General features: G+C 35.1%; 1 protein-coding gene across 2 annotated transcripts in view; it reads left to right on the top strand.

The window, feature by feature from the left end:
* The window catches only part of ABHD17C (abhydrolase domain containing 17C, depalmitoylase), an 81,367-nt gene extending 61,122 nt beyond the window's left edge, over nucleotides 1-20,245 (top strand). For both annotated transcript variants that reach the window (XM_036737204.1, XM_036737203.1), the window contains 2 exons: nucleotides 15,267-15,446; nucleotides 18,707-20,245. In XM_036737204.1, the coding sequence (XP_036593099.1) occupies nucleotides 15,267-15,446; nucleotides 18,707-18,926 (400 nt within the window). In that variant the 3' untranslated portion in view covers nucleotides 18,927-20,245. The remainder of the gene's footprint in view (nucleotides 1-15,266; nucleotides 15,447-18,706) is intronic.
* Nucleotides 20,246-21,980: the final 1,735 nt, after the last annotated feature.

Raw genomic sequence — 21,980 nt, 5'->3', positions numbered from 1 at the left:
AATATCCATCTTTCTGCCCCAAATTTCTTCCAATTATTGAATTAAAAAATTCTTTCCTCTGACACATACTTCATTCCATTTTCTTTTTTTTTTCTGGAATTCTTTCTATGATGGATGGATTTGATCCAGCTGGAAGTTATTGGGGTATCTGTTATAAATAGTGATAAAGCAGTAAACTATGCTCCATAATTGCTGGTTATTTGATATTCAACCTAAGTATACAGCTTTTGGCTTATTCTGTACATCACAGCTGATTGGTTTTCAAGCGTGGGTTATTTATTCACTTTTAAAATACATTTTTTTGGAAGTTGTACAGAGAAATGATTTTGTTCTACAAATTAGATATAATTCTGTGTCCCTCCAGAATGTAGGATAAAGCAATTGGACGTAGTAGGTGCTTTAAAAATGTTTGCTGAATCAAATCTTCCTACCTAACAGATTATTTCTTTGTAGTTGAGACTTATCTGTACTTTCTGAACAGAGTTTATATTTCTGCCCCTTCAGTGACGTAGCTAATATATATGGCCTGGGGTCTAAGAGGGCAAAAAAATTGATTTGACCATTTTGGAGTCTGAATATAGGACTTGGTTCCTGTACCATTAGTTTTACCATGGTGGTCACACTATTGGTCATTTTCTTGATTTATGTTGAAGTCTTTCTTTTCCTATTTCATTTCTTTGGTGTGTGATTTTATGAACCAATTCCAACTTTATATGGCTTTATCAAGGTCATATTGTAACACACTCTTTTTAGGTCCAGCCACCCTAGTTAGTGGGAGGATAGAGGATGGATAGAACAACCAAAAGAGTCCAAGAAAACAATGGGTACAGAACAAGCTGCTTGCTACATGTATATAGGAAATCTTATCAAAAGTTCCCATAATTCAGGGTATGTCTCTTGAATTTATAGAATGTTCTTTAAGTAATTTACTATCGTTGTTTTGCCAGTTTTTCAACGTTGTGTCATACCTCCCAAAGTAAAAATCTTTCATGACACATCATACAGAGAGAACAGGGTTTGGTATGTGAAAAATAGATGCTTGATTTCAATAATGGAGAGAAGGGAAGGAGGATGAGAAAATAAGAGAAAGCTATTAAGCAGAGCATAGAAAAAAGATAGATGATATTAAAAGGTAATGAAGAGGGGGATAAAAAAAGGATTAAAAATTAACATGAGGGAAAAAGTGGAAGAAGAGGGAAAATCAGTTAATCTTTTTGCTGTGGAGGAGAAATTTCTAGATTCATTTTCAATGTCCTGGTCTGATTTAGCTCCTTCTACAGGCTAATTCAGCATCAGAGGATACAAGGAAAGCATTACTTAGATAGCCATTCACATTGCTTGCCTTGGTTTTCTATTACATTGGAGCAGAAAGGAAAGATCAGATAGTCAGCTAGCTAACATTTATTGTTGGACTACAGTATACTCAGTACTATGTTAATCATCATGAGGATTACAGAAAAAAATGTAAGATGTTGGTTGTTTTAAAGAAACTTGCAATCCAGTTGGGGTAAACTGTGCTCCATAATTGCTTATTATTTGATATTCAACATAAGTACACTGCTTTTGGCTAATTCTGTGCATCACAGCTGATTGGCTTTCAAGTGTGGGTTATTTATTCACCTTTAAAATAGATTTTTTTTTCCATATGAAATTGCAAATCTTTTATGTCCAACTTGCTTTTCATTTTAAACATATAATGAAGTACTCATGTACCTTTCTTTCTCTTCCCCACTCTCCCTGCTATAGAGATGGCTACTATTAGACACAAATGTGTGTATGTATGTGTGCACACACGCAGGTACATACATATATATGAAACCATATTAACACACTTCTATTCATCAGTACTTCCAGTGGATGAAGATAGCATCTTCCTTTATAGGTCCTTTGTAGTTAATTTGGGTATTTATTTCAAAATTTGTAATCAACAGAAGCCACATATTTAAATTTTCTTTCTCACAAATCTTGAGGTTTAACATATATATATATTGTGATCTCAAGACCAGACAAGTATATAGCTGGTATACTTTGTTATCTTAATTCATTATTCTATTCACTTACTCATCCAGTATTTATTTACTATAAACTGTGTGTCAGGAACCACAGGGTTCCAGAAGGGATAAGGGGTATAAAGATGAGTAAGGCCAAAAATACCTATTTGGTGAAACATCTAAAGCCCTCCCTTTACCAATTATGAACCTGTCATTTAACTGTCCCTTTATCTTTCGTTGCTTTGAAGAGGGTTTTTAGCCAGTATTTAATAACATTTGTGCATGTATTTGTGAATTAATTTACAATCTAGTAAACTTATTCTTGCCAACAAGGGATGATTCCTCAATAGAATTTCCACTTTCACTTTTTACTAGCATTGCATTTCACCTCTTATCATTTGATGTTGCCTAAAATGAAGACTTGTACTTTATAGACTATGATCTTAACCCCCTGATTTCAGTTTTGTCAGTGGGGGTTCTCACCCTATTGTGATTTAAGGCAAACTCTAAAAGTCTTTCAGTCTAGAAATAGAATCAATTGTGGGTAGGCCAGTGAAAGAGTCATTCTGGTGGAAATCAACCCTAGCAGGTAGGTGGCTGCTTATTCTGCCTACATGTGAAAATGGTCCTGAACTTTCCTGAACCAGTATTAGGATAATTCCTTAAGCACATTTACTGTTATATAGCTAAAAATTTCAGAGTTACTTGGTACATTGAGAGGTAAAGTAACTTACATAGGTTCATGCAGTGTGCACATGTGTGTATGAGCGCCCATGCTTGTGTTTTATTGTTGTTGAGGGGAGAGGGTAGCAGGGAATGGAGAAACTTGAACTGGGCGCTTCCTGACCTCAAGATTGACTACTGCACTAGATGCTTCTCAGAATATTGTTGCTTTAGTGCTTTGTTGATATACAAACTACGTGATATTATGGGCTACTGTACAGTTGTGTGTGTGTGTGTGTGTGTGTATCTTTCTATCCTATGTAAGTTAAGTTGCTAAAATGATGACATCACAAAGTAATGTATTGGGTTTTATTGGATGGCTTAGAAACCAGGATCATGGCACAGAGCTAATCTGGCAAAAGGGACAGTTAGCTCTTTCTGGAAGAGAAAATATTCGATCCTCTGAGTGGAACTCCTTGGAATCATGTTGAATGCTACAAATCAAAAGAAACTAAGATTATTGAAGCTAAATTGCAAAATCTGATGATATTATTAAAATGCCTTGGCTTCCTGCCCTGACTTTACTCTTCCCCCCCCCCCCAACAGTGATTCACAGTATGATAATTGATATTCACATATCACTGTAAATTTTGTACAACCCTTTAAATGTATTATCTCAGTTGACAGTCATGTGAAGATCCCTGGATTTGGCATTAGAAGACCTGGGCTTAAATACCACCTTTGCAACTTTGCAATTATATGACCTTGAGAAAGTCACAATCTGAGCAGATTAATCATGAAAAGCACCTTGCTTTTTAAAATTTTTATTAAGCATCTACTATTTGTTGGTCACTGTGTTAAGCAGTAGGGATACAAAGAAAACAGCAAGCTAGTCCCTGCCCTCAAGGAGCTTACATTCTAATGGTGGGGCGGGGGGTGGAGGTTTGGGGGGGAGTGTAGTTTCTACAGAATATATTAAAGTTAGTTTTAGCAGGGAGACCACTAGCAGCTGAGGGATTAGGAAAGGTTTCTTATAGAGGTATTTGAACTGAAATTTAAAGGAAACCATACATTCCAAGAAGCAGAGGTGAAGTGTTCCAGGCATGGATGACAGCCAATGCAAAAGCACAGAGATATATTGTCACATGTAAGGGACTGCAAGTAAGCCAGGATGGCAGGACCATAGAGTACATGGAAGGAAACAATGCATAAGAAGACTAGAAAAGTAGGAAGTACATAATCCTTAAGATGGCTTTTCCAACTCTGAAGTCTTATGAACCTAAGTATGATCATTAGCTGAGTGGTATTTTAGAGATGACCAATCCAGCCTTTTCAGTTGACAGCTGATGAAACTGAAACTTAGAGAAGCTGAGTGATACCCACCTATGTGCACACAGCTAGTAAGTGTCAGAGCCAAGGACTTCCTGGCTTTAAGTCCACATTCTCTATACTATACCTCAATTTCCAATATGTTACAGTAGCTTTGGTAATTGAAAGTTAGGGAACATGCTCTATAAAACCAAAAATAAATATTTCAAAATAAGAAAGTCACCAGTACAGCATTTGGGGAAATTGTGGAGTTATTTTGACAATATTTAATACTATACAGGTTTTCAGAGATTGTATGTGCATTATTGCATAATGAGATTAATTTTAATGAAACCATTTTGAAGCATATTCAGTATGACAGAGCTTGTCAGCCCTTGTACTATATTGTCAGTGAACTCCAATATCTTTTCACCTGCATGCCATGAAGAACATCAGAGTACATCATTTGTGGAAAATAGTATAATAGAATATCAAGCTTTGTTGTTTTTTTAAAACTGGACCTGAGATTTCATTTGTATATGTCTCTCTGTCTGCCTCCCCCTTCCCCCTCTCTCTCTTTTCCCTTTTTTTTCCCTTCTCTCACTAATATGGATTGCTACCTGCTCTTATAGTCAACTTATAGTCATAGAGAGTTCTCCAGGGCACCAAGAGGATGGGCTATTTGTCCTGAGACAGGACTTAAACCCAGGTCATCCAGACAGAGGTCAGGTCTCTACCCCTTCTTTTCATACTAACTCTCACTTCAGTAATAGCATGATTATAAAAAAAAATGGCAAACTTTGATTACTGTGTTAGGCTTTGGAAGTGCAACAGGCTTTTTTGTCAAGGACTTCACATTCTGTTGGCAGAATGGTGGGATATAGCATGTAGAAGAGTAAATACAAAGTTATTTCAAACTGAAAAGTTTGATAATAGATGGAGAAATCGGGAAAGGCTTTTGTGTAGCTGGTCGTGCTGAACATTTTAACATCCTTTTGTGTAGGTATACTGACATCAGTTCAACTCAACAAGCATTTGTTATGCACCTACTGTGTTGTAGTCACTGAGAGAATGTGGTGTACTGGATATAGAGTTCATCTAAGGAGTTAGAATGACCTGGGTTCAAGTTCCATCTGACACATACTGGCTTAGTGAATCTGGACAAGTCACTCCTGGTTCTTTTGCAACTCTAACGCAGCTAACTCAGACTCTGCGTAGCTGTAGAACAGTTGCTGATATGAATTAACAGCAAGTTTTTTCAGTGGGCATTTCCTACACTTATGAAATCACAGGTCATAACAAAACAAACAGAATTACCACGTGCTATTCCATGCTCATTGATTGTTTCTGATTCTTGTTTATCTAGTCTGTTCAATTCATCTACTTTTGTTTTTTTTAATCAGCACCAATTTTTAAATGACTATTGTTCAGTAATATCATTTGAGGTGTTGAAATGTTATTTGCCCTTTGCTTGAGATTTTTACCTGAGATTTTAGAACTTTTGTTTCCCCAAATGAATTTTTTGGTTGTTTTTTTGAATGCTGATAAGTATTTCCTTTGTAATTTGATGGGTAGTTCCTTTAGCACTTCTTAAACTATAAGTCACAACACCTTATGAGGTCACAAAAAATTTGGCAACATTAAAAGGTTTCTGAACACATAACAACCAAAATTAATCAAACACATAATGAATCATAGGTGTTTCTGGCTCCGCTTGCCCAAGTTGCATCATGCAGCTTCACTGCAGCCTTGGTTCTGAACACATGGCATGCACACTTTGCACTGCACAATCTGCCATGCCCACACAGCACCAAGGAATGCTGTGAAACACAAAAAGGAGTTGCAAATGGAAAAAGTTTGAGAAGCTATGCTCTAAATCCGTTGTCATGGCCCAGCCATCACAGTGAATATTCCTCCAACTATTTATTTCATTCTTCATTTTTAAAAGCATGTTTTGTAATTGTAACTCATTAAGTCTTGAGTATATCTTGGTAGTCTGACTAGCACATATTTTATGCATTTTGTAGTTTTTTAAAATGTGACTTCTCTATTATGATTGACATTTAGAATGCTGATTTTTTTTTTGTAGATTTGTGTCCTGTTACTTATTTGAAATAGTTGTCCCAATTTTTTTGCTTAATCTTTGGAATTTTCTAAGTAAACTTTGTTGTCTTCAAATAGAAGTAATCTTGTCTCTTCTTTGCCAATGTTTATACCTTTAATTTCTTGTTTTATTGTTATTGCTAGTACTTCTAAAACTGTTATAAAAAGGGAGAGAAGGAGCTTTATCCCTGTGGTTATTGGAAAAACTTCTAGTTTCTCCATTGCAAGTAGTATAGGCTTTTATTTATATATATATTTTATCATATTAAATTATGGCCCTTCTCTATAGGGTTTTTAGCATAAATGAGAGTTGTATTTTTCCTATAACTCTTAATATAATATGGGCTTGTTTGTTTTTGTTATTACTATTAGTTAATAGTTTTCCTGATCTTGAGCCATCATTGTATCCATAGTATAGCTCCAACTTAATCATAGTCAATAATTTTTTAGAGATGTTGCTATAGTATTTTTTTTTAAATTTTTTTTGTTGCTATAGTATTTTTGCTAGCGCTTTATTCAAAAATTTTTTTGCATTAACATTCATTAGTGGTAATATTTTCTCTACTTTACTCCTCCCTGTTTCTTTTTATGAGTACTATTTTCTTTCTTAATTTTTGAGAATGATTTATGTAGCATAGGTATTCATTGCTCTTTTGAACACTTGATAGAATTCACGTATAAATCCTTCTAAACTGGGAATTTTTTCTTAGTCCCTTTATTTATGACTTGTTCAGATTTATTTTCTGAGGTTGCTTATGATATACATTCCATGTTTTGTTAATGTCAGTGTTTTATATTTTTGTAGGTAATTATTCATTTCTTCTATACATATACCCATAATATACATATGCATATGTATATTCAATTTTGTCAGTATGTAATTCCTTTGAGGTTATGATAATTATTTTTATTCCATATCTGCCCTGATGCCATCTTATTCATCTTTTATTTTGTTAATTTGATTTTCCTCCTTTTGGTCAGGGTAACTATTTATTTTTGTGTTAATCTTTTCAGAGAGCCAGCTTTTAATTTTCTTAGTAATTTCTGCCCTTTTTTTGTTTGTTTTTTTGGCAGGGCAATTGGGGTTAAGTGACTTGCCCAAAGTCACACAGCTAGTACATGTGTCAAGTGTCTGAGGTCGAATTTGAACTCAGGTCCTCCTGACTCCAGGGCCGGTGCTCTACTCACTGCACCGCCTAGTTGCCCCTGATTTCTGCCCTTCTTTGAGCTAGTCCTTTGTTGTTTTTGTTTGTGTACTTAGTCCATTAATGCTTTCTTTTTATTTTGTTAATATATGGTTTCAGATATATTTTGCCTCTGAGGACTGCTTTATTGGCATGCCCCCAATTTTGCTATTTTTCATTATTATTTTTCACTGTTATTCATTTGTTTTGTGCCTTGGATCATTCATTACACAGATTGTCATTAAATCTTTCTTTAAATTTTCATCTTTTGCTGCTGTTCTCCTCTGTCAAAAACTATCTTAATCATGTAAAAGGTGTAGTGTTTGGTTTTTTTACATTGATTTTTGTTGCTCTGTATCCTGTCACATGATCTGATTTTTGTTTTGTTTTGCTTTTTTGTTGTATGTATAATGTGGTACTGAGAAATATGTATTTTCTTTAATGTTTTGTAGAAAATACCATAAATCTTCCACACCTAACTTTTACTGTCTATTCTGGTCTCTAATTTTCTTTTTGTTTAGCTTTCTGTAAATTTATCCACTTTTGAGAGAGGAACATTAAAGTTAATTACAGTTGGCCTTTTAAATTCAGTTGTGATGCTTTTTTTTTGATTTATATGTAATACCATTTGTTGCGTATGCATTTAGTATTGATATTGCATATTGTCTGTGATTTCTTTAAGCTTAGTGGAATTTCTCTGTTTGTCTTTTTGAGAATTTTTATTTTTATTTGACTGATAAAAAAGTTGCAAGACCTTTTTTGAAAACACCTCATGCACAGTAAATTTCATTCCAGCCTTTCATTTTTATGTTGTTACTGTCCTTATTGTTTGATAGTAGCATCATAGATTTAGAGCTAGAACGAACTAGAGTTCAATCCCTTTTTTTCCAGATGAGGAATCTGAAGCCCAGAAATGTTGAGTGCTTTTCCTAATGTCACACAGGTATTTACTGTCATGTTTCTTGTAAGCAGCAAATTGTTGGGCTTTATTTTCTTGTCCGTTTGGTCACTTTTGTTTTATCGGGTTGTTTAATCTATTCACAATTACAGTTATGATCATTAGACTTGTATTTTCCTCTCCTACACAGGTTTTTAATCCCTTTCCTCTTTTAAATCAGAACCTTGTCCCTCTGGTTAGTTTGCTCAGATTACTTTGATGTAAAAATTAATGCCTACTACTCATTCCCATAAGCACCCCCTTCCCCTCCTTTTTCCCTGCTCTATGTCAAGTTCCTTGAATTTATTAAAAATTTTTAACGTATCTTTTAATTTATTTATCTGTCCTTCCTCTTCCCTTTTGGTGCAGAATATTGCCACTACCCTCTCTCTGTTTGTTATATTCCAAGACATTTTAGTTTACTTTGTCCTATTCATCCACAAGAATTTATTACCTAAATATGTGCCAGAGTCTACTCTTTACGAAGCTTGTGTTCTCTTAGAGTAAGGTTGAGGGAGGAGAGCAGGCAGGAACAATATGTACATAGAAAACAAAATACAAAGTAGTTTTAATAGTGAGAACACCAGCAGCTGGTGGGGATGAGGACATATTTCCTGTAGGAGTTAGGTGGCTGAGTTTTGAAGGGAGCAAGGGATTCTATAAAGCAGAGGTAAGAGGAAGATGAACAGGGGAACAGCCTCTGCAAAAGAACAGAGATAGGAAATAAGATGTTCCTATATGTGGGATGAACAGGTAATTTGTACTAGAAGATAGAGCATGTGTGAAAGAGAGTAATACAATAAGCCTGGTGACGTAAGATAAAGCCAGATTGTGAAGGGTTTATTTCCTTCTTCTAGTCTATTCCAAATTTTATTCTCCAGTTCATTAATCAAACCTGTATTTGTTACTTTTTTATTCCCTTTATATCTCTCATGAGAGTAGAACTCCCTTCTCTATTAATTTCTATTATGTTAAATTTGTAGATCCATCCCCATTTTCCTTTTTTTCTTCTGTGTTTAATTCAAGAAGTAGGCAGTATCAAATGGAAGCAGTATTGTATGGTGGGTATCACCATGTGTCCCACATGAACTTACCATGACTATTCACCACTTCTGGCATCAAGTTATCTGAGCTCTAATTTTATGTACTCCCTTCCATACTTAACACTCTTGAGGACTCATATATCATACTTACACAGGTTCAGCCACGTCTCTTCCCTACTCGACAAACTCAGTAGCTCCCTATTGCCTCCAGGAGCAAATACAACATGCTCTGTTTGGAATTCAAAGCCCTTTATAAGCTACCCCTGTCCTACCTTGCCAGTCTTCTTACTCCCTACCACGTACTCTTTGATTCAGTGGTACTGACCTCCTGCCTGCCTGTTCTATGAGCAATACATTACATCTCTCAGCTTCTGGCTGGCTGTCTCCCATGCCTGGAATGCTCTCTCTTCTCAACTCCACCTTCTGACTTCTCTGGCTTCCTTTAAGTCCCAACCAAAATCCCATCGTTTACTGGAAACTTTTCCCAGCCCCCTTAATTCTAGCACCTTCCCTCTGTTAATTATTTCCCACTTATCCTGTGTATAGCTTGCTTTTGTATATATTTGTTTGCATGTTGTTTCCCATTAGATTGTAAGCTCCTTGAGAGCAGGGACTGTCATACCTCTTTCCGTATCTCTAGCACTTTAGCACAGATCTTGGAACATAGTAGGCACTTGATGTTTATTGATTGGTTGATACCTTTTTCTGGGGTAGAATGCAGTTCTTGGAGGGCACAGCGTTTTTTCAAAAAAAGTGGTTTCCTAGTGTTCAAATATTCCCTAGACAAAATTCATTAACAGGCCCCATTGCCTTAACAGACATAAACCTCCCTCTTCCCCAGTATTTGTAGATTCTCTTTCTTTTTCTCTGAAAGGGCAAGCTCAACCTTCTATTCATCTTACCCCAGTGTTTTATCTTACCCACAGCCATCACTCTTGTTGAAAATTACTATCCCTGTGGACTGGTTGGAAGTCTATCTCCAGTGCCCCTCTTTCTCATACCTTCCTTCTCCCTATTGGTGACATTTCCTACTGTGTTAACCCTTCTACAGAATATTCTGATTTTCTTATTGAGGAGTGTGGGATTTAGTGCAAGGAGTATTAAATCAGTTCTTCCTTTCTTTTGATCTTTAAATTCCCTTTAAATTTATTGGGTATTGGGTCTTTTTCCTCCCCAGTGATCTTTATATATGTTTTTTCCTTCTTCCTCGTTCAGCTTCTCTCTTTTTTTAAATAGTCTCTAGACACAAGAGAACCATTTATACTTAGTTTTTTTCTTGATAATTGTATTTTGTTATCTTCTGTTTCTCTGGTTAGTAAGTCAACATTCTTCTCACCTCTGAGTTTTTTCTCAGGACTGCCTCAAATTTCTCTTGTTGAAGGCACTACTGTTTTTATAATAATTAGATTCAACTTTATAGGATACAGTATTTTAGATTGCAGCTTGAGCTCCTTAGCTTTTTTCCCTTCATTCTATTCTTCAGTGTTTTGTGGTTTGAAAGATCCTCTGATTGTCTTTCTCTTTCAGTAGTGAACTTCTTTTGGAGGTTCCATGTGATAGCCCTCCTTTCCCTCCTGACTTCAGGTTTCAAAACCACGCCTCTGCAACTTTCTCATCCCAGTTCTTCCCCTTGGACTAGGACCTGGGAAAATCCGACTATCCTTAAGGCTTTCTTGCCTTAAGTAGCCCTCTGTCAGGCCACTCTCCCAATGATGAGTTATTCCTGGAGCTTATCTTCTATTGGAGGGCCCAGACAGGCTTTCCTCCTCTACTCCCAACCACTCTGCTCTTCAGACGCCTTTTATTTCTTGTCTCCTCCATGAGAATGTAGGCTCCTTGAATACAAAGACTCTCTTTTTTGCTTACGTTTGTTTCCCCAGTGCTTATCACAATACCTGGCACTTACTAATGCTTAAGCATTATCTTGCTTTCTTCCTTCTTGCCTTGCTTCATAGCTAAAGATCCTTTTTTTTTGGCTGCTTGCAAAATATGTTATGTTATAGAAATTGTGAAATTTAATAAAGTAGTGCATTGGGTTCTTAAGCATGAGTTTTTTCATAAATGGCAATCCGTGGACTCAGTCAGCATTTAGTTGTGTCTGTTCAGAAGTTCTGGGCAATTTACTTACATTAATTCCAACCTGTAGATATACAAGTTTAGGGATTTGTCATGTTCTTCTTCTGGAAGACCTATTATGATCATTGTAATCTTTGCGCATCCTGTCATCAGTTGCTTTAACTTGAAGAGAATTGACTTGTTCTTTTAAAATTGTTGCTTTTTGCATCACCTGCCAGATTTCCTTCTACTTTTAATTTTTTTTGTTTCAGATGTCATTTGCTCTGCATAGTGTTTTCTAATTTTTCTAACCTTTTTTAACTTCTTTAATCCTGCACGGAGAACTCTTAATTTAAAATGTTTTTCCTTTTCTGAACTCTTCTGAAGTTTCTGTTGTTTCATGATCTCTGGAGAATCCATGGAGCTTTATTTTCATCAGGAATTTTTGGTTCATTTTCCTTTATAGCATAATAGTGGTTTGTTGTGCTCTGGCCTCTCTTAGATTTTTATTCATTTTTCCTTCTCTCTTTTTTTATCTGATTGAGAGTTGGTTTATATCCAGCTTTTATCTCTTGGTTTTCTGATTTTTCATCCTTTCTTTTATGTCTCTAGTAGCTTGATTTTGGTTTCCCTCATCATTTTTTATATAGACTCCAAAAACTAAGCCTCATCAGTCTCCTAGCATAGTGTGGGGGACCCCTTTGGATTTCTGATTGCCTTTCCCTCATTCACAAAAGTTATTTCCCCTCTAGCCACCTCAGCAACTTCCGATCTTTTTGTCCCAACCCCAAGGGCTTCTCTCCCTTACCTTCCCATGGCCAAGTAGAATCATTTTTTTGCCATCCCTTTTTGACCATATTGGTGGAGAGTGATTCAATACTAAAGTAGGCAGAACCAGGAAGAATATATAGAGTGACTGAAATAATGTAAATCATGAGAACAAGAAAATGAAACCTAATGCTGTGTAATGACAATGAGCCAGTGTGGCCCCAAAGCAGAGATAGAGAGACGTAGCTCCCTCCTTTCATTGAAAGAGGGTAAGGGCCAATGGTAGAGAATGAGGGTATACAATTAGATATGATGGTAGGTTTTGCTTAATTGTTTTTATTCCTTTGTTAGAAGGAAGGTTGAAATGGAACTGTTAGGTGGCAGGCTATGTTTGGAAGTGGCATCATGGGTATTTTTTAAAAAATGATAATATGTATGACTCATGGGTAAAACCTTCCTCTGATGTCAGATGGTAGGGAAGAACACTAAAAATGTAATGTGGTTGGCTATTCAAACTTACACAGACATAATTTTTTTCTGAGCAATTACCTGTGTTACCAATGTGAAGCAGGTGTTCGTTACAAGTAAAGCCAATCAATAGAAAAGGGTCTAGGGAAACGGTTATTGTTATTGCCTTAGTTCAAATCTGCCTTTTTTGATTTTGCTTCTAAAAATGACTTACCTGCGAGTCTGTAATGTCTAGGAAACATTTCTAATGTCTTGGAATTATTCTCATGGTTTGACAAGGAAGATATTTTGTGGAGACCATACCACTGGTATAGGAATAATACTAAGGAAAATCCTTTTCTTAAGATAGAGGTCAAACTTCTCTGCCTTTACTGCATGGGCATTTCATCTTAAAATTTTAAATTAAAACTAATCATGTGCAAACAGAAAATGTTTATTATACATGATAACGTAAATCCATTTAAAATTGGATTTTAGTAGGGGTTTTTTTGTAGTTTTCTAATATCACTAAAAATCCCTCCCTCATTAGCATTGGTTTAGATAGAAAAGTTTAAATATTGTGCATTTAACATTAACATTTAACATTATTCATATGTATTTGATCCAAGTTATATTAAAGCACAATTGAAATCACTTGTCTAGAAGACATGATTTGATTTTTTCCCCCCAATAAAGTAGTCTTGATTGATTAATTTGAGAGAATGTGTGTGTGTGTTTTTTGGTGGTGGGGTGGGGGGGGAGGCAGGGCAGTTGGGGTTAAGTGACTTGCCCGAGGTCACGCAGCTAGTGCTTGTGTCAAGTGTCTGAGGCCGCATTTGAACTCAGGTCCTCCTGACTCCAGGGCTGGTGCTGTTTTGCAGTCTTATACTATGCATAAGAATTGGGTGGCCTACATTGGAAGCAGGTTTTGTTCTATCTCAGAGAGCAAAAGCTGCTGTGTTCCCTTCTGACACAATGATGAAAGGAGAGAAATGAACACTTGTTTTTACCAAGCTACAAAGTTATATTTCCCCTTAAAACAATGCTGTTTATTAATTTTTTTAAATTCCCAGGCTAGCTTATTAAAAAAAAAACACAATAACACAACGGAGCCTGGAAATATGAGGAAAGGCGATAGAGAAAGAAAGTGGGAGAAAAAGTATCTTGTCTTGTAACAAGTATGGCTCTGCATATTATTTTCATTCATTCAGTTTGTGAATTCATTGACATGGATAAGCAGAAGGGCATTTCAGGGAACAGTAGAAAGAATACTAAATACAGTGAGAATTGGATTATAATCCCAACTCTTCCACCATTAGTTATATGGCTTTGGAGACTTAATTGATTTTTTGGGGCCTCAGTACTTCTTTGTAAAATGAGTATTGCATGATCTTTCGATTCATTTCTAGCTTTGACGTTCAGTGATTCTAAAGAACAAGAGGAAGAAAACTCCGTGAAGGGTGTTGATATTAGGTGATTCAGCTGAAAAGTGAAATTGCCTTGCCAATGTTAAATAATTATCATAATTTCTCCTTTGGTGGCAGAGAATGAAGGGAAAATTAAAACTTAACTTATTTATATTGGTAGAGTCTAAAATATTAAATATTGGCAAAAAAAATTTATGCTTTGTAGGGAATGTGGGCCCTTTCCAAACCTGTAGATAGCATTGCCATAAGAAGGAAACCCTAGCTTCTATAATTTCACAGCATAGGAAGCCCAACAGACTACACTGTCTCCAGGATATAAATATAACATTGCTTCCTATTTACAAATATTGAATCCCTATTTTTTTTTCCAAAAGCCTAAGGGAACTTCCTGTTGTCCCATAGTTCTGGGGGTATAAATTGGGATTCCCTGCCTCAGACTGAGTGGGCAAGTCATTGCAATTACTGGTTAAACACCTACTATATACTTAGCATTACATTGTCTTAGGGTGGTACCAAAGTAGTAAATGGCATGGTCCCTTTCCTCAAGTAGTTACAAATTAGTTGAGCAGGCAAGCATGTGCACGAGGATCTGGATTTGTTAAGGAGGAACATGACTTCTATTTTCAAAAAGCATCTATTTCACTTTTACTTAACAAATGATTGTTATGTTAGTATTTTATTAAAAGTCCACCTTGGAAAGCAGTATTTTAGACTTGCTGTTTTCCTTATTTTATTTTGTATTAGAGATGTTTGTTACTATTTTGGAAAATATAAAGGAGAGAGGAATGGAACATATAATACATTTCTTTTATTGAGAAGTTTTCAAATGACCTTGTATCTCTGATTTTTGTAGTGTATTTAAGGCTGTCCATTTTAGCTGAAATAGAACTAAACCTTTCCACCATGTTTCTTTATAAATCATAAACTTCACTTGTTGACTAAAATGAATTTTAAAATCATTTATTAAGTACTTATCAAGCACTGTGCGAATTGCTGGAGATAGAAATGAAAAGGGCAAGAGGTAGACAACATACAGGGGTAATGGTGGCCAGAGAGAGACACTTTAATCCGGAAAGTTGTAGGAATGATGAATACAGTGATAAGGGGAGTAGATTGACTGTCCCTTTCTAGGAACAGTGGCAAAGCTGATTTAAAAATACCTTTCAGAACTGGGAAAGTGGTGGGTTAGCTCCAGCAGATGGCCAGGGAATAGGTAAATGTGGTCTTGTGAATTTGATGCAATTTGTGGGCATAAGTGGTTATGTCTGTGAATTTGGTGGAGGGGGGTAGGGTGTTTTGTTCTTCTTAATATTAACTTATACATTTTAAAAAAATTTCAGGTATGGTGTAAGTCCAGAGAATATTATCCTGTATGGTCAAAGTATTGGAACTGTCCCTACCGTAGACTTGGCATCTCGATATGAATGTGCAGCTGTAATCCTTCATTCCCCTTTGATGTCTGGTCTACGAGTGGCTTTTCCTGACACCAGGAAAACATACTGCTTTGATGCTTTTCCAAGGTAGGTATGAATTCATAAGTCAGATACTAATAATGCTAACCAACAAATATTTGGCACCTGATATATACGAAGCACTGCACAGGATACAAAGAAGTAGAAGATGCTGCCCCTGACTTAAGAATCTTGCATTTAGTTGGAAAGACAGAAACTCAAGAAAAATTATGTGACAAGGTGTTAGTATATGATTATTTGCCAAATGAGTGGTAGAGATTTTAAAACTCAACCCACTACTCATCATAGCTATTTTAGGACATGTGCACTAGTAGTTATGAAATACCAGTTTGTTTATTCAGTGCAATACATACTTATTTATGCCAATGAGTAGCCAAAATGTTAAATGAAATAATGACCACATTGGTAATAGAAGGTAGGAATAATTGTTAAAAGGCTTAATTTTGAATTCCCTTTTTGCCACTTACTATTTGACTATTTGACCAAGTAACTTTACTTCTTTAAGACTCAGCTTCCTCATCTGTAAAATAGGCATAATAATCTTGCTAATGCTTGCCTTGCAGGATTGGTTGCTTGATAAACAGCTGCATACTATGTAATCAAAATTTACCATTATTATAATTAATATTTATGCAAATCTTTTTAACTGTTACTTTCAACTTCTTCCTAGATTTTTTTATCAGAATTGCTGACTAGTAGATTTTTCACCTCCCATTTCATCCAAAATCCCTGAACCAATGAGGAACTTGATCATCCAGAGATATTCTGGACACCAGGGTGATCCCAGGCCAGGTTAAATTTCAGAGAGCTCCTGACACTCATCGTTTGTATTGTCCCACCCATTTCCTAGAACATAACTAAAACCATAGGGCTGCTACAGACCTGTATCCTGTATCAAGGGAAATAAATACCTTACCGTCTTATTGTCAACTAATGGGAGCAAAAAGAAGTGAATAAATTAATCTTAAAACTTAAGGTGCCAAACAGTTTTCTTGAATTGTTGAGTAGTTTTCATGTAATTCAAAACAACAGTATGATTTCTGTCTAGATTAAGAGATGTATTTTCATATTTTTAAATAATAGTTTTCTCTCTGGAAATTTTCAATGCAAGATTATATAATAATTGAGCTAGGTATGCCAAAGTACTGTGTTCAAAAACAAATTAAAAAACCCTAGAATCTTACGGTACTCTATGGCTTGCTTCTTTTTAATTGATTCTTTAATTGCTATCATTATGCGATGAGTTACTAGAATATTGGAAGATCATTTATTCAGTTATGTGAGTACATAGGCCTCAGGCTACTTTAATCATACAATTCTGTATTCAACTTTGATGAATTTCACTTATGTATAGTTTCAATTATGTATGTTTGTATAGTTTACACTAGGACTGAATGAATATTTAATGACAGTCTTGTCTGTAGATTTCTAACTCCAGGATGGTGTGGCTGGGAATGCCCATAAGGCTGTTGTTCATTTTATATATGGTATTACATGCTGTTAAGTTGGCAGTTAGAAGCTACTTAAAAAAATTTTTTTTACAATATTTATCTTTATGAAGAAATGTCATTACTACCTAAATGTGAAGTGACTAGTTTTTTTCAAAAATTTAACTTAAAAATGTCACTGTAATGAATAAAAGTAATGTTTGGTTTTTGTAATGACTCATAGGAGCCTTATTCCTTTAAATTTAAACAATTAATTTTTCAAGAGTTTTCTTCCCCTATTCATATTAGAAGCGTCTCCTTCTTTCAGCAATATTAAGTAAAAATAGGCCAATTCTAATGCCATAAATTTTCTAAGCTGGAAAACTTCAAATCATTTGAAGTTTGATTTAATTTTCCTATTTTCCATGTTTACTTTTGACATTTTACTTAGTGTTCCTTGCTCGCCAACATGTTTAGTTCCAAATTCTTTCCTTATGTCAGTTTTCTGTGTGTGCACACATGTATGTGTCTGAATGTTCAGGTCTGTTTAGAAAGACAATTTAAAATTTATTTTTGTTAAAATAAGAATTTATTTTTAGTTGTCTTTTATTTTCATCTTTTTCTTGGGTTTAGAATCATGTAGCAGCTAAATCAATTTCACATTAATCATTTGTCCAAGGACCTCTAGACAGTTTATTCCTTACCCCACATGATTAAGCAATCATGGGTACATGGAATAAACTCAGTCAGTAAATTCTGAAATGAGTAGAATTGATATCTCCAGTACTTAAAATTTCTAGAACTTCAATTCTAGAAATGAATGGAGAATTCTAGAAATAGAAGTAAATTTTGCAAACCCATTTCTAAACTGTAGATATGAAACTAGGGCAAGTTTGGTTTTTATATGGCAATATAGCCGATGGAGATTCGTGAACTTTGACAATTTTTTATGATTTCTCAAAGTATTATATTAAAAAATGACCATTTTTTTGGTGAGTAGTCATTAAAGGATACCTGATAGTTTTTTGTAGAACTTTAGAACATATGACTCATCTTTGACCACTTTCTGGTAAATCTTTCATAATAAGTACTATCCACACAGATGATTCCAGTGTTAACCCCCTTTTTGGTAGCTTTGGAGAGGCCAAAGGTGAAAAAAGTAGATTGTAATAGATTTGTTCTCTCCCTGTTGGGGAGTCATTCTCTGTTCTTGATTTATACAGTGTGATTTGGCTAATGAGACTAGTTTTGTAAAGAGTGTGAAGTAGAATTAAAATAGTCCCATTGGGAAGCCTTACGCTTAATTCAATGACACTGCCATTCCTCTCATCATTTTTGGAACAACTCTTTTGGGAATGTCTTTAATGCATGTGGTATATTCTTCTGAATTGTCTCAGCAGAGGCAAATTTTCACCTTTTGAAGTTGAATTTTACTTTTGGAAACAGCCAAAAATCATTTGGAGCCAAGTCTGATAAATCAGGTGCATTGAATTGTTAATACACTCAGGGATCTGAAATGAGGCCTCACTCTCACTGGCAACGATTTTCTTCTATGGTTTATAAACTAGTTTTGAAGGGAGTTCCAAAGAAGGAAGTATAATATTGTCTGTTTTTTTGGTGGGTTTTGGGGGCAGCATGTTGAAATAATTGTAGGGGTCCAACATTCATTTGAATCTGTATGTCTATATAAAAGGCAGTCATTACTTTGTAAGGCAGGTATCAATAAACCCAAGATGTCACTTTACAACTTTAATTTTCTGACCTCCTTTAGAAGTTTTCAAAAGGGAAAAGAAATTTCATTTGTGTATATGTTAATTTGCCAACAAATTAAAATATTTTCTATATATACATGACTAATTTCTTGTTTCCTCTCTTTTACAGCATTGACAAGATATCTAAAGTAACCTCTCCTGTTTTGGTAATTCATGGTACAGAGGATGAGGTAATAGATTTTTCTCATGGTCTAGCAATGTATGAGCGATGCCCACGAGCAGTAGAACCCCTCTGGGTAGAAGGGGCAGGGCATAATGACATAGAGCTTTATGCACAATATCTGGAAAGACTAAAACAGTTCATCTCTCATGAACTCCCCAATTCCTGAAGAAGGATACTTGATTTTACCTCATTTACTGTGAATGGAAGAATTATCTGTTTTTGCACATGCTTTAAACTGGATAGCTGTAATGGCTTTATAACTATGAAGAAATGCCCTATCTTTAGGGTATTCTAATCAAATATCTGATGAAATTTCAGTCTTTTGTATGTGGAAATCAGTCTATAATGCACATAATGTGATAAACAGCTGTAACTTTTCAGCTTCATTACCTTGGAGAAAGTGAAATGATAGCTGAACATGGGGACACTTTTCTAGTGCTACATGAAATATCCCACGGTCAGTTTTCTCTTATGTCTGATCATTTATGATTCTTTCATGCAAGACTTTTTTTTTAATCCAATGTTCTCAGTATTTGAAATACTGCTTTTGTCTAACTACAGCTTCTACTAAATGGATTCTTGGCTTTGATCTAAGGGAGTAGTGTTTAATTTGTGAATTTTTTAGCTTTGGTATTGTAACTGGAAAGTTTATCAGGATGAAATTTTCTCTCTCAATAATTCCTATTAATGTACTAATCGTCTTCCCCAAGCAAACCATTCAAAAGATTACTTTTTTTCCTAAAATGTAGGAAATAACATGATGGAGTTATCACCGACATATTTTATCAACTGTAACTATATAAATATAACTGGAATATTCTTAAAGAAAAAATAATGAAACTAAATGTTTTTTTAAAGTGTAAATTTATTACTAGCAAACAGTTTTAATATTCAAATTGTCTGATTGGTCTGACAAAGAGCCATAGCAGACTTTCCTTCTGTAAAGCATTCCTTGTAGACTTTTTAAAAGGATTGTACATATTTGAATTTACATTGTGCATAGATTCTTAATTGGTAATTTTCATTTAAGTCTAGTTACAACAACAAACTGCAAAATTCTTGTTTGTAAATGATTGAATACATTTTGTTAATATGTTTTTATCCCTGTTATTTTGCTATTAAAATTTTTATAATATTTCCAAGATAAAAAATAAATTATACATTTATGTTTTGATGAATTTATGTAATTAAAAGTTTCACTAAACTAATCTTAGTTTAGAAGTCATTTGGTTTTTGACACTGGAATGGCACAGAATATGCATCAGAAATGCAAGACATTTAAAATTGTTACACTACTCATAGGTTGGGGGTTGGGATTTTTTTTTGTTGTTGTATGTGTTTTTTCCCCAGATTTAAAAGGCCTTAAATGTACTGTAAGCAAGCCTCAGAATGTTGTAAAATTTGATTGGGGTTGATTGCCACTTTGTGTACTGTTGCTTAATGCAACACAGTGGTTGTAATGGAATAAAGGATGCATGGATTAGAGCATATTGACTGGTGTGATTTTCCTTTATCTTTGTTTAAAAACTGAACAGTGGTAAGGTAAGAATACATTTTGTTGGACTTGGAAAAAAATGTGTCAAAGTTTATTTTGTTTTGTGTCTTTTGAAGCTTTCAGGCTTCGCTATCCAAGATATTCTATGCTGGGCCTCTGGCCCAAAACAGTAAAGTTGCTCACTTGAAGGGACCTAACAGATAGTACAGCATAAATTTAAATGCTCACTTTTTCTCTGCTGTTGTCACTCTTTGGACCTATGCTGGGCTTGCACAAGGTGGAAGTGATTCTTTTCTTCCCAGCATTCAGAAGGAGAATTATTTTATATATCTGGGTATGGGTGTGTATAGCTTCTTCAATTTTGTGACCTAGGCTTATCTGTAATAATCTGGGGGCAGGCCTAGAATGCCAGTTTTCAGCATGTAGAAATTAATTTTCTCGAGAACTCTGCTAGAAGAGAAATAGAGGGAAACTCTTGTTCCAAAAAGGTCATGTTTATAGCATCCCTAGTTTAAAAAAAAGCTTAAAGTAATAGGTTAATAGTCTTCAAAGATCTTGGGATTTCAAATTATTGAAGGCCTTTAATAATAATGAATTAAGGGCGGCATTCATTACAAGATCTGATGACAATATTAGCATAATAATGACAATTCTTATGGTTGTGTTTTGTGATCCTTCATATTAGCTACTATAATTACTGAAAGATAAAAGCAACTCTCTTCTAGTTAAGGAAGGTAATAGATAGTATAATTAGACAACTAGATCTCAGGAAATCATTTTTATCTCCAAGTAGAAAGAAAAGAACAAAAGATGAATTTCTGTTTATTTCTTTATAAACCCAACCAAAGTTAAGATTTTAAATTTTGTAAACCCTACTGATGCTTGTCAGGACTAATAGAAAAACTCAAAATATTTCCTTTTCAAAACATTTCACCTACTTTTTGGCTTGTGAAAGAAAAATTCAGAGCCTCTAAACCTCTAAAATACTGGCAGAGAATGAAGAGTTAAAAAACTTAATCAAGTTTGGGATAAAAAGAATTGAAAGTACTTTCATTGAAGAGCTATTGTTTTACTGTAACTTCTATTCATATGCCACCCCTCTTGTTACTTCACTTTTTTAGCTACCTGCTGACCCTATGTATAAATTTCTAAAGATGAGCAAAGTAAAATATGATAGAACAATATCTTTTTTCTCGCATTTTTCAGATGAGAAGTTCAGGTCACAGACTATAGTTAAATACATTTCTATTTTTCCAGATTTTTATTCTTTATATTTCTTAGCTCTGGTTAAGTTGTTTTTATCTAGTCTGTGTCTCTACACTGAGTACTAGTCCCACATCATGAACTGCCTGTTAGACATTGAAAACTGGCTGTTCCTTAGACCTCTTACATGCCAAGCGTCCAAGACAGAACTCATTATCTTCCACCCCACAGCTCACTCTTCTGAACTTCATTATTACTGTGGAGGGCACCACTATCCTTCCATTGATTTAGGTTCATAACCTCGGCGTCATCCATGACTTGCTGCAGTTATACCACGTATCCATTCAATTGACACATCTTGTCATTTCCAACCTCCAGAGCAACCTTTACTTGTAACCCCTTTCTTCATTCACATAGCCATCATCCTGATTCCAGCTTTCATCACCTTTTGTCCAGACTTTTGTAATAGCCTCCTCACTGGTCTCTTCCATTTGGTCTCTCACCTCCTCTGCACTACCAGCA

The sequence above is a fragment of the Trichosurus vulpecula genome, chromosome 8, assembly GCF_011100635.1.
Source record: "Trichosurus vulpecula isolate mTriVul1 chromosome 8, mTriVul1.pri, whole genome shotgun sequence".
Classification (NCBI taxonomy): domain Eukaryota; kingdom Metazoa; phylum Chordata; class Mammalia; order Diprotodontia; family Phalangeridae; genus Trichosurus; species Trichosurus vulpecula.
This window is presented reverse-complemented; position numbering and strand designations above follow the sequence as displayed.